Source organism: Hippoglossus stenolepis, chromosome 13 (assembly GCF_022539355.2).
Source record: "Hippoglossus stenolepis isolate QCI-W04-F060 chromosome 13, HSTE1.2, whole genome shotgun sequence".
Classification (NCBI taxonomy): domain Eukaryota; kingdom Metazoa; phylum Chordata; class Actinopteri; order Pleuronectiformes; family Pleuronectidae; genus Hippoglossus; species Hippoglossus stenolepis.
In genome coordinates this window covers 12,804,286-12,816,582 of record NC_061495.1, presented here as the reverse complement: position 1 = coordinate 12,816,582, position 12,297 = coordinate 12,804,286, and the positions used below count along the sequence as shown (strand labels likewise).

General features: G+C 40.7%; 1 protein-coding gene across 6 annotated transcripts in view; it reads right to left on the bottom strand.

Moving 5' to 3' along the window:
- The window catches only part of myo3b (myosin IIIB), a 63,925-nt gene that overhangs the window by 25,160 nt on the left and 26,468 nt on the right, over window positions 1–12,297 (bottom strand). For 4 of the 6 annotated variants that reach the window (XM_035173676.2, XM_035173672.2, XM_035173671.2 and 1 more), the window contains 6 exons: window positions 10,955–11,108; window positions 10,713–10,801; window positions 10,441–10,570; window positions 2,210–2,289; window positions 1,445–1,465; window positions 265–342 (listed from right to left, as the gene is read on the bottom strand). In XM_035173676.2, coding sequence (XP_035029567.1) covers window positions 265–342; window positions 1,445–1,465; window positions 2,210–2,289; window positions 10,441–10,570; window positions 10,713–10,801; window positions 10,955–11,108 — 552 coding nt within the window. The remainder of the gene's footprint in view (window positions 1–264; window positions 343–1,444; window positions 1,466–2,209; window positions 2,290–10,440; window positions 10,571–10,712; window positions 10,802–10,954; window positions 11,109–12,297) is intronic. The other 2 variants (XM_035173673.2, XM_035173674.2) reach the window with 1 other exon arrangement.

Sequence of the window (12,297 nt, the reverse complement as noted above, 5' to 3'; positions counted from 1 at the left end):
TTTTTAAGAAAAAGCAACATTAAGAAAGTACAATCAATCTCAAAATAAATGTATCTATATTTGCAGACATTATTATTGTTAAAAAATTTAAAAAATGTACGAAACTTTGATTACGATCAAGCTACTGTGAGTTTTAACGAAACTGAATAGTAGAATCTCTATTAGAATATCTTATATTTCTCTAGCACACGGACACATGTATTTCTTTAATGGTTGCATGCTGTGTGATAGCTGCTGGGAGAATGAAAGAGAACGGACACCTACACGGAAGTAGGAGGCAACTGTCTGTCTCCTCATGTTGGAGGTTTCTTCTGGGTGCCGCATCATCTCCATTGTGTCCACCTGGACACAAACATTCACACTGAACACGCAACATAGACAAACAGGCCAGACTCAGGCCAGGAGCATCACTGAAAACCAGGCAGATTCAAATGAGACGTCGTTTATTTGCAACCTGACGTCCTCTGTCGGCTCCGTAGAAATAAAGGTATTATTACAGCAGGTCTCCTTCCTCTAAATGGGCCAGTTGGGAATTCACAGCTGTACTAACTGTGCCGTCTGTATAACACAGCCCCATAAACACTTAAAGCTAACAATCTAGAGAATAATTCCGCACTGCTGTGGGGCATGGGAAAATTGTGGATCGTTCTGAGTAATGAGACTAGCCGTCACAAAGCAGACAGTCATCCTGACTACGACGGATTAACGAGGACACAATATAAGCTTTCTAATGGCCTTCGCAGTTCATGGCTTCATCAAAATTAATGATGCAATGGATATTTTATGGTAAGTCTACGTAGCAAAGCGTGTATGTTAATACTTGATTCCATCCCATCACAGAGAAAGAAAAGGTACGTCAAACGTTGTCTGCTTTACATGAACAGAGGAATCAGATTCTTTGAGAACCATACAGAGCTCCCGATATCTGGGGCTAACTTCCACGACTCTTAACCACCACCGCAAGACTTTAATTTCCAAACTTTTCGGAAGTGTCACTTTCTGTCAACTTCTAGCGAACTCTGATTGAGAACATGACTGCATACATATTACATCAATCACACCGAGTCGATATTAAAAAAGTCCTTTCTTGTTAAAGAATAACTGAGTAGGTGCTTAGTGGAAGTTCAACAAAGTTGTTTTACTAGTGTTATTTCTTACCCAAAATGATGTCCTGTGTTTGTGTCTCATATTACGTATTTCTATAAACTAAAATGATACATCACAGATAATTTGTTTATATTAATGTATCAGAATTGTGGCCATTTGGAAAAAAATAATTTTCCAAAACCAGAGTGTAATTGAAGATAGAAAAGTGAAGCAAAGTTAGTGAAACAGAGTTAGAGTCTCAGTTTGGATTAAAGCGAACAGGCTGATTTCAATGAATAATGTATTTCCAGAGAGCGCTGGCAATTTGAAAAGATTCATTTTTAAACAGGATTCTTACCTTCAATAGGTATTTGGGAGACTTTGAGTACAGCACATGTCGAGGAATAACATGGAAATAAAGGAAGAGAGAAATAGATAGACAAGAAGTAAAGAAGGTGTAGTTTTTTTATGTAAAACAAAAGGTGATTTCTTTTTTTCTTTACACAGAAGAAATTCAACAACAGACAAAACTATTTTCACTTTCATAAGAAATAAGATTAATCCCAAATTATTATGTGTCCCCTTAAATAAAGTGAATCAGAAATGAAGTGAAATCAGAAGAAAAGTCAAATCAGAAAAAGATTGTCCCTGCAACTGATGCTCATAAAACACAGTGTGTGTGACCACATAGAAAGTTACTCAAACAAACTCTGCAATACAAACCTCAGAATGAACATTAATATATTTTCAATGTGGTCCTTTAAAAGTTACTGCACACAGAGAATTATCATAGAAGATTATCCTAATAAAACCATCATGGCCTCTTAGTGAATCATGTACTTTAGTGAAGCGGCTGTTGTGATTTTTAGAGAAGCTACAAAAAAGTGATTCCAAGAAACAACTTTCCTGTCGTAGACAACGAATGCCAGATGGCGAAGCTGCATCACCACAAGCAAGACAGCAAACATAATAGGGGAGTCAATTAATGTGGTATACTAGAGCGCAGCTTTTTACTGGGTTTCTTTTGGTGCAATGTCTATCAGCAACAAATAATTAAAAAAAAACAAGAAAAACAATATGCTATCAGATGGGATGATTTGTGCTACAGGAGCACACGCCTCACCTTGGTGCGTCCTGAACTGAGCTGCGGGGGCAGAGATCTGGAGGCGGCGGTGACCCTCGCCCTGGATGTCGCTAAATTTCCTGTTTAAAAACAAACAGAAATCAGTTGATATTCAAAGGTAGTAACATCAGGACGAGGTATGAGAGACTGAATGAAAACAATTATTGTGAGTGAACTATCCAGCATTTGTGTGATTTTCTTTTTCAATATACAAGATAAAAAGAAAAGTAAGGTGAACAACTCCACTACTGTATTAACAGTGTTAGCGCTCGTATGCAGCACAGTATAAAAGACAGTTCAGAAAAAAGCCTAAATCTGAGCTGAATCCCATAGACTCAGGAGTGCAGCTGCGTGCACAGCAGTCCAACAGCCCCACACACAGCGGAAAGGATATGAACGTAGCATATGCACGACAGTCTGAACATTTCAAAGTTTCTGCACAAGATGTCCAAATGTTTTCTCTGGCTATATCTTCAGAGGCTAAACTGTGATTAATAGCAGTGAAAGAAGCCTTTGAAGCAGGATTGGTGACATCAAAGTCCTAATCCATGGGTGGCAGGATTTTTATAATGAGTGGGAAGTATCTTAACACATTTCAAAGGGTTTACTCCATGAATAAACAATAGCTGCACAGATGTGCCACACACACCTTTAGAAAAATACGTCTGCAGACACAGGAGGCAGCATTACCAGAGCAGCCGTGTACGGCAAGGAGGGAAACCTTTGTAAGTTTTTAAGATAAAGCTGAAGTGACAGGCCAACAATTGTTCTAGATTTTTCAGCCGCACACAGCCCAACTTCGAAAATGCAAATGTGCAGTCGGCTTTTCTCTATGTAACTTCAAGACTCAGACGTCAGTTGTTGAGGACATGGTCTGACAACGAGCCAGAAACTTAAAACACTGGATCAGCGCCTGCCTTCCTCAGAGGACCCCGCGCTATCAAGTGTGTGGACGCATCAATCAAGCACTGGAGAGATCAAAATCAATTTATGATGGATTAATTAACAAGCAGACCACTTCTAACTTTAGACAAAGAATGTCCCTTTTGTGCCAAAGGTTTTGGCGCGAGGCAACAAAGCAATGTGATGTCGCTCTATCTCTCACACACACATACACACACTTGTCTTTCATTAGTTGAGGACACTCGTTGACATTACGCATTCTCGAGCCCCTTACCCTAGCTTTCACCATCACAGCTAAATGACCCCTTCTATCCCTCACCCTATACTAACATGAACCTTTAAACGTCTTAACTCTCAAAAAGCAATTTTAAGATATGAAGAAACACAAACATGCCCTCACAACAATAGTTTAAAACTAAAATCTACACAAAATCAAAGGCATACACAAAAACAGACACTTGTCATTCATTAGCTGAGGACACTCGTTAAAGCAGTCCCTGGCCCTTTACTTTACTTTCCATATCACACCTAAAAACCTGCCGCTCACCTAAAATAAAGTTTAACTTGAACCTTAAAACAAAGTTGGAACTTTCAAAAAGGCCTTTGAAGTTGTGAAGATGAGCCACAATGTGTTTCATTAGTTGAGGACACTGGTTGACGCATTCCCTGGCCCCTTCCGCTAGCTTTCACTTTTACAGCTACATGCCTACCACTATGCCTTACCCTATACCCCAACCTAAAACTAATGTTGTGAAGACCCATCAAAGTGCCCTTTCAATGATGTTTTAAAGCAAAAATGTGTCCACAAAATCAAAGGCACACGTGAACACGCACAACCTTGTACTGTACTTCTGTCTTAAGGAGGACACACGAAGCCTAATTCTAATGTTTGACCTAGAAGTAAATCTTAACCCTCAAACAACCCATGGACAAAGTGAAGATGGGCAAAAATGTCCCCACCCAGGGAAGTCTTGGCTCAAAATGGTCCCCTAATAGACATCTGTGCAAGTATGCACGCACACACGCACACACTGCTTTAGTCAAAACAACCAAAAACATATGATGTGGGAGCACTTCAAAAGACTCTTTAAAGCTAGCAGTGATGCTGCTTTTAGCTTTTGACAGTTATCTGCTAATTTTTATTTATTTATCTCATTTATTCTGCTTTTAATACATTTTGCGTTCGGCAAACAAACCTCACAAGATACTCTAGGAAACATGCACTTTGTCTATTTGTTACTAACGTGCTTGAAAACGTAATCACAGGTTCAGAATTACAACCTAAAAATAGGAGAAAGTGTAAAATATGGTTACATGGAAATGTGATCAGCTAATTGCTTAATTTAAACGTGCGTGTGAGCCTGCATTATGTTTAAAATCGCGGGGACAGATTTTACATCCTCAAAACAGCCCTTCAGCACAATCCACACAAAAAAATATATATATACACACACAAAAAAAAGTATGATCTTTGAGAACAGGAGCCGTTAAACTGTGTCGGGTATATTACCAGCACACAGGCAGGGAGGGCCCCGCTCCAATTAGCCCAGAGTAAAGCTGGATGGATTAATTGGAGTGGGTCTTGTGCAAATGAAGTGCGCTCTCTCCTCTCCCCATTAGTGCTGCTGGGCCAGATCATCTGAGCACATTTGTCATGATGAATTAGCGGCTGCGGGTGGAACGGGCCCGTGGAGTGTCACTGTGCTTTCACGCCTCTCACTTCCATGACACCATCAAGGGGAGATGAAGGGGCTGCGCCACGATGAGAGAAACTATGACAGTTGTACCTAAGCCGCGCAAACGGCCACTCGCTGCTTTCTTCGTGTATTCCTTGGCGAGTCGTATTAATTCATTCTTCTGGCGGGTTTCATATCCCCTCCTGACTCCATGATTAGAGCACGGGTTAATAGTCAGCATCCTCAAAGATTTCCGTCTCCTGAGACATGAAACCAAGGGAACACCTGTGATGTCCGGCCTGAAAGAAGACCTTCTAATTTAGATACAGTGGGGGACTTGTCTAATGATGTGGATAATAATTATTCAAACAGAGACGAGCGAGGAAAAGCCAGATTTATTCTTTGACAGTGGATTGGGTACGAGGAAAAGGCCACATGTGTTTTTTATTACAGCGAACGGCAGGTCTGACTTTTGTGCTCTGGAATGATGAAAATAAAATGAGGGAGAAGAGACATTTTAATGTAAAAGGTTAATAATTAATAAAGGAGAGCGGTGAATATTTCCCATCAGGTCTTTCAGTCTTGAGAAACAGGAGGTGGAGGAGTGTCCCACTGATCGTTGTTGCTTCATGCATGTTGCTCTTGGCATGGACTCCCAGGACAAACACTGTGGTTTGTGTGTGTTCATTTGCGTGTGTGTGTGTGTGTGTGTGTGTGGGGTGTGTGCAGAAAGAAAAAAAAAAGCCTTCCTAGGCATCTGTGCGTTCACTTTGAAAATTAAGCCCAGCAAGAATCCTGTAGGAAAAAAAAAGCTAAAAAGCTCAAGCTGGCAGTTGTATTGGGGTTCTATTGACAAGAATAGTCAATGTGCTTGGGATTAAAAAGCAATCCCGCGTTCAATATGACACCTCCCTGCATGCTTTTATGAGTGCCAGTGTGCGCCTTGTACTTCAGAAGCTGTGGATCGAGCTGTCGACACGGGGGACAATCAAAGTTGTAAGAGAGTGCAGCCATCCCGAGCTGAGTGAGCAGAGGCTTGCTGGATATCTCCGCCGCTCTCCCGCTCTCTTTTTGAAAACATGTGATCTAGAAACTCAACTCAGCAACCAAGCAAATGAGATTAAAGCACCCGTAACCCCCCTGCCAACCCTCCCCGCCACCCTCCATAACCACCGCCGTTTATGCCCAGAGATGGCTCGGGGGGCTGTTGATTTAAATGCCATACACTACTGTCAGAGCAGATCAATCATAAAAAAAGCATGGTGTAATTGGCTTTTAGTGACACAACACAGTGTTGAATTTATCAAAGGATGTTGTACCATGTGACTTAGGAGAAGCGACTCCTCACTATTGATGTGCGGGGCCATCGAAAATCCCACTGCTGACTCAAAAAAATAAAAAAATCTCCAATACCACGATTAGGAGAGAAAATGAACAAAAGTATGAGTTGGCGAGTGTGAGAGTGGAAGTCTGGAGGAAGACTGCGGTGTCTGTCCACTGGGATGAAGAAAGAGGCTTCAGCTGGGAGGGAGAACAAAGAGCTGAAAGTGTCATAGCGCTGGGAGAAGCCTGTCACTTCTATACAGGAGCATCTCCTGACATGAAGGGAGACGCAGAGGGTCGGAGAGTGGTGACTGAGGCTTCATGTGAAGATGTAAAACCAATATGTAAATTGTTCCGCAAACATGACGACCTTCTCGAAACATGGGATTTGTTACAGGATCAGCTTGTTTCGTTGTAACTCACACTTTTGAAATTAAAATAAATGAATGAAGACAGAAATTCATTCCAGAAATCTTATCACTCCATAAATATAAGAGGAGTTTGGCCTTATTCAATTGTCTTATAAACACTACAATGAAATTAACAAAATTGCTGGTTTTAATGAAATTAAATGTATATTCTACGATCCTACAACTTGATTTGTGTAATATGGTGTATATATCTGTACATATATTTGCTGGAGTCTAAAGCTGCTCTCAGACGTGGACTGAACTCTTACATGTCTGAGTGAGAGACTCTGGAGTTTCTACAGACTTTCTCCGCCTGGCTCCGAGTATAAAGTCTGCAGAAAGTCCGCAGAATCTGCAGCAGGAGATCCTCTGCAGGATTCACCGTGCACGAGTTGGGGGGGGGTTGATGACGCTTCTAAAACATGACGAACGGTAAATCCGAAGCCTTTGTCGATGTGACGTAAACAAATTCATGTGATCTCCTCAGCGGAAATAACACGATGCATCCTGCCTCCGCCTGCTGCGCCAGCCCTCACCTGGATCCTCTGAAAAATGTGTTGATGTTGTGAATGCATCTGAGCAGAGAACCCCCCGCTGTGTTGTTCATGTGTCAAAGGAAAACCCAATTCTCCGGAGATCCTCCGCAGGTCATGTCTGATTGTGATTATTTTTCTTCTAATTGAAGTCACTTGCACTGTCACTTCCTCATAAGTCCCACTCCTATAAGTATATGTGTTTGTTTTATCTTTGCTATGCATTAGCCACTCTGATAAAGAGTTTATCCTGTTGTCTATGAAAAATGCTCATCTGCAAAGAAACTAATAATTGTAAATGGATAGTACAATGTTTACCTCTGACATGTAGTAAACATAAAGTATAAGTAACATAAAATGGAAAGAAAGTACCTACAATTTTTACTCAAATACAGTATTAGAGTAAATGTACTCGATTATTTTCCATCACTGCAGAGAAATATACAGTAAAACCACACAAGTCACCAGTTCGCAATGTTTCGTTTTCCTAATGAGACTTGTTCAATCATAGTCATCTGCTGTATACGATTTTAAAAGGGATTTTTAAGTTACTATTAAAAAACGTTCTCAAGGACGTAATAAGTTCCTTAAATCTCTGGACTTTTCAGCCTGATAACAATATTTTCAGAGGCAGTTGGTTATGATGTTAACTGAAATCAGCCCAGTTCTCATACTGGTGATTTTTCTACATACAGCATACATTATGAAGTAAAATATAAAATCCTGGCAAAGATTAAATGATGTAAATCAATATTGAAGACAAATTCAGGAAATAATGTCTCCACTATCTGTGAACTTCAACTTTTCATTGGGAAGCACATCTCTCCATTTTCATCGAGCTCTGACAAAGGACTGGCAGCCTTGAGGTGCAGTGTGTGTATGTGCAGATGTGCTGTGCTACAACCAGCAGGGCCAGGCAGCCCTGAGGCTACACACACACGCACAACACACACAACACACACACACAAATAGAGAGACCCATACTGTGACTGCAGGCTGCCCGGGCCCTGGTAGGCCCGACTGAACTCGGCCAATTCAAACAGTGTGATCCCCCTGATCTAGGGAAGGCCCTGGCTCTGAGGAATTTGTCCATGCAAATACATCCCATTTCCTCTGACAAAACACCACCACATGTCCAAGCTTCAAGGACCCACATTCTGCACGGCTCAAGTGGCCACGCTATTCACCACCTGGGAGCTTTTTACTTTGTGGGGCCTTCCTAGTTTCCTACTGTTCCACAAACATGAACTGCGTCGGCACACAGAGACACGAGCATCTACAATCTGGTGTGTGGAGAATAAAGCAGGTCATGGACATCATGACAAATCACATAAATCTGGACAGAGGGTCTGTATTAAACTTGAAACTAAACATAAAATAAAGGAAAATTATGTAGAGTAGTGGATTTCTTTTATGTATTGCTTCAAATTGATATGTGGGGTCAGCAGAGATATTACCATTCAGTGTGTGTGTGTGTGTGTGTGTGTGTGTGTGTAGCCATATTTGGCTTCCATCACAGAGTCAGGCTGCAGGTCTATGAGGGTGTCCCCTAGTGGTGACACAGTGCGGAGGCGACCCAGAGTGCGAAACCACCCTGGTGTAAAACAGATTTCCATCAGATCCCCCCAGATAATGGTAATTTCACAGATAACAGTGAATCTATAATGTGAAGTAAAATGCAAATTAAATCCCCCACATATTTTACCCTGAAGAATAGATTTGTAATTTTCTTATGCTATACTCTATCTCACTGTAAACAGGGCTCCATCTTTTCCAGAACGATAAGCCGGAGCCGAGTGTTTCATAGCTTTTATCTAATGAGATGATCTGCGGGTTTCGCAAAACTGCAATGAGAAAATTCAACCTCCAACTCCACAGAAACAACAGAGAACAGACGCGTTGCAGGCAAACTTGCTCTCAATGAAGAACGGAAAAGAACCAGTGCACCGACTGTGAGCTTTGGTGAAGCTTTTAAAGACGTAAAGGTTAAAACGACACAACGCAGTAACATTTTTTTTCTCTGATGCATCATTGCATCAACTCGATCCACCAGCGCAGACAAAAGTGCAATGGAACAAAAAGGAAATAAAGAAGCTTTTAGACCTAACTGAAGCTATGTCAACAAGCAGTAAACAGTACCTTAGTGCACTGACATTAAGTGTTCATTGAATTTGTTTTTATAATGTGCACTCCCAAGAAGCCGTTAATTGCAGTGAGAAGTGGCTGAAGGCTCCCTCGTGCACAACCTGCAATTGGAGTTTACAGACACAGATTTCTAGTGGAGTCTCGGCTGAGGTGCCTTTTGTGAAGTGAAGCGCCTTTTAATGCCACCGGGAGCGAAAGCAGCCATTTACAGGTCCCTAGAAAGGAAGTGAATCACATAATGTGGCTTAGCTGAAATAAAGGAGGAAGTGAGAATCTGATAATTTAACACATCTATTAGCATTTTGGCTAAGTCAAGTGACCAGGAGGCCTCGGCTGCGGCTAATGACGAGCACATTAGCACCTTCATTTAACTAACAGAAAAGAGGTGGGGAGAGTTGCTTTTGTGTTCTCTAAATACTGTTTCTTCATCCCCCGGGTATTTAGAAACCTTATCATAAAAATATCCTACTGCACCCACAATCTGTAGATAGCATTCAGCACTTGGAAACCAAGAGGGACAGCTTAGTGAAAATAAAAACAGAGCGCCGTGCAGAGAGCTGAGCCTCTCAAGAGATAATGGAGACTGCAGATTTATCCAAGCGCGGCACACAGAGGCTTGAAATGAAGGGGGACCAGGAGGTGCCTGGGAGCCGCGTCTTTACGAAACCCACTTACCTGAACGTTCGTGGGAGCAGGAGACACCAGCACAATTCAGTGAGTAATACAGTCAGAGCCCGGCATTGTTAACAAAGAAAAGTTTCCATTTCCATTTCTATTGTGGTAAGCGGGAGAATAATGCTCCTGTTAGCGGCAGGGCTTGATATGTTCTAAACGGCTATGTAAATGAGTATGTTATGTATATGTGTATTTGTATCTATATATTTATGTGTATATGTATGTGTATATGTATGTGCATGTATTTCTATTGATGTATCTGTATATTTATATGTATGTGTATAGTGTAGTGTAGGTGTATATGTATGAGAATGTGTATGTGTATGTGTATGTATATGTTTATGTGTATGTACAGTATATGTATACTGTATGTGTATATGTGCATATATCTATATGTATATATGTATGTGTATATGTACGTGTATATTTTTAGTATGTTTATATATGTACATGTACATACACGTGTATATGTATGAGTATATATGTTAATGTGCATAGGCTTATGTATGTGTATATGTTTGTGTATAGGTGCTATATATGTATATATTTTTGTTATTGATGCCTACCTATTTTAGTCAAGGGGCTGGAAAAGAGCTGCTGCAGAAGTTTGTCCTCTGATGTTCTCAGCACCACAACAATGTCTGCAGGAAGAGTGTCTCTGTTCTTCTCCAAAAATCCATTCACATTGTACATCACCTGTAACAGGGCACAAACAACACACATAGATACATTAGCAAGTATTGTTAATACACAACTAAATCTATACTTTTGTCATGGCAGGAATCAAGTCAGTAGATTGATTGTTGCATTGACATTGATCCAAACGTTCGTTTGATACCTTTCCAGCATAATGTTGGATTCCAAAACAAAGCTCTACACGTTTTGGTATCCAGAAATACTTGCAGCGAAGATTGTCGTCAAATTTATCTGTAAACCAGAAAAGAAAAAGAAACACCAATACATAGCAATGAATTACAATGATAATTGATAAAACTATTTTGACCTCTGACCTCTCATTCCATTCAGAATTTTTGTTCGTGGAAATGCGTGAGCATCCGTCAGGTGTAATTCCAGTCTTACCCACTAGGGTCTGGTCCGTGGCCTGAGGGAAGCGGCTCTCCTCATCCAGCAGGGACAACAGACCCATGGGCTTCTGCAGGAACATGTCCAGAATGGGCCGGTTGTCCTCGTACACCACCAGGCTGGCATCCACTCCCTCACTCTGGTACTCCATCTAATTAGAACCAGCAAATGTAGAACAATCTAGTTAATGATTTCTATAAATGACCCAATTAAACAATCTGGGCTAAATATGATTTCTGCATGTGTGGTGGAAAAAAAAAAAAAGAGAAAAGTTTCTCATCAACAAAACCAAACAGCAGCAGCGGGCTGTGTGTGTGTGTGTGTGTGTGTGTGTGTGTGTGTGTGTGTGTGTGTGTGTGTGTGTGTGTGTGTGTGTGTGTGTGTGTGTGTGTGTGTGTGTGTGTGTGGCTGAAGTTTACAGCATAATAGAGTCTTTACTGAATGCATAAAACAGAACAGCTCTGAACTAACAAATAGAGTCACTTACTTATTCATAATTTATTTCAATTTGCAAATAACCCACAGTCATATCATATTATTGCATCTATTTAATTTCAGATCAAAAAGTTGGTTTAAATATATATTTTACAAATAAAGTGGAACCATTGGATCTAAACCGTCCTCATGTTTAAGTCATCAACACTGAATAATCAGTTTGTGTGTACAGCCACAGCCACAGATTGTTTTTGATACCCATACTAAGTAAAAGTGCTTTTCCACTGAGCGTCAGGGGCAGCTGGCACTTCTTTGTATAAAAGCAACTTTTCCAGGAGTGTGAAGCTGCTTGAAGCTGTATTTAATGTGTAAAGGGGCAAAAGTTGCTTCTAATAACAGTTCCAGTCCTGCAGAGGGCTGGAAAATGATAATTAATGAGCAGTTCTGATGCTAAGTGAAATCCCGCCTCAGTAAATAATTCTGTTGGTATTTCTTGGGGTATTTTTCTTATCATTTGTTGCTGTATGTATTTTTAGGCACAGCACAGTGAGTTTGCACGCAATGGAATTATTACCTCAGCCAAGGAGGTTGGTTTGTTTGTAAGCAAGACTACGCAAAAACTATTGGATGGATTATTGTGAAATTTAGTGGATGGATGCAATATGGGTTCAGGGAAAAACACAAAAACCTTAGATCCAGGAATCTTTGATCCAGATTTGTGAGTCGCCTGCTAATGTATTTGTGTTACCATTCATATATACTCAACATATACAATTATAAAGACAATTAAGTAAATGACCAAAGTATGATTGGAGGTGTTTATTGTTCTTAATACCACACGGATCGACTGAATTGAAATCTGGTTTCTTAAGGGAGCTGTTGGACCTTGGCGGAGGTTTGTGCTT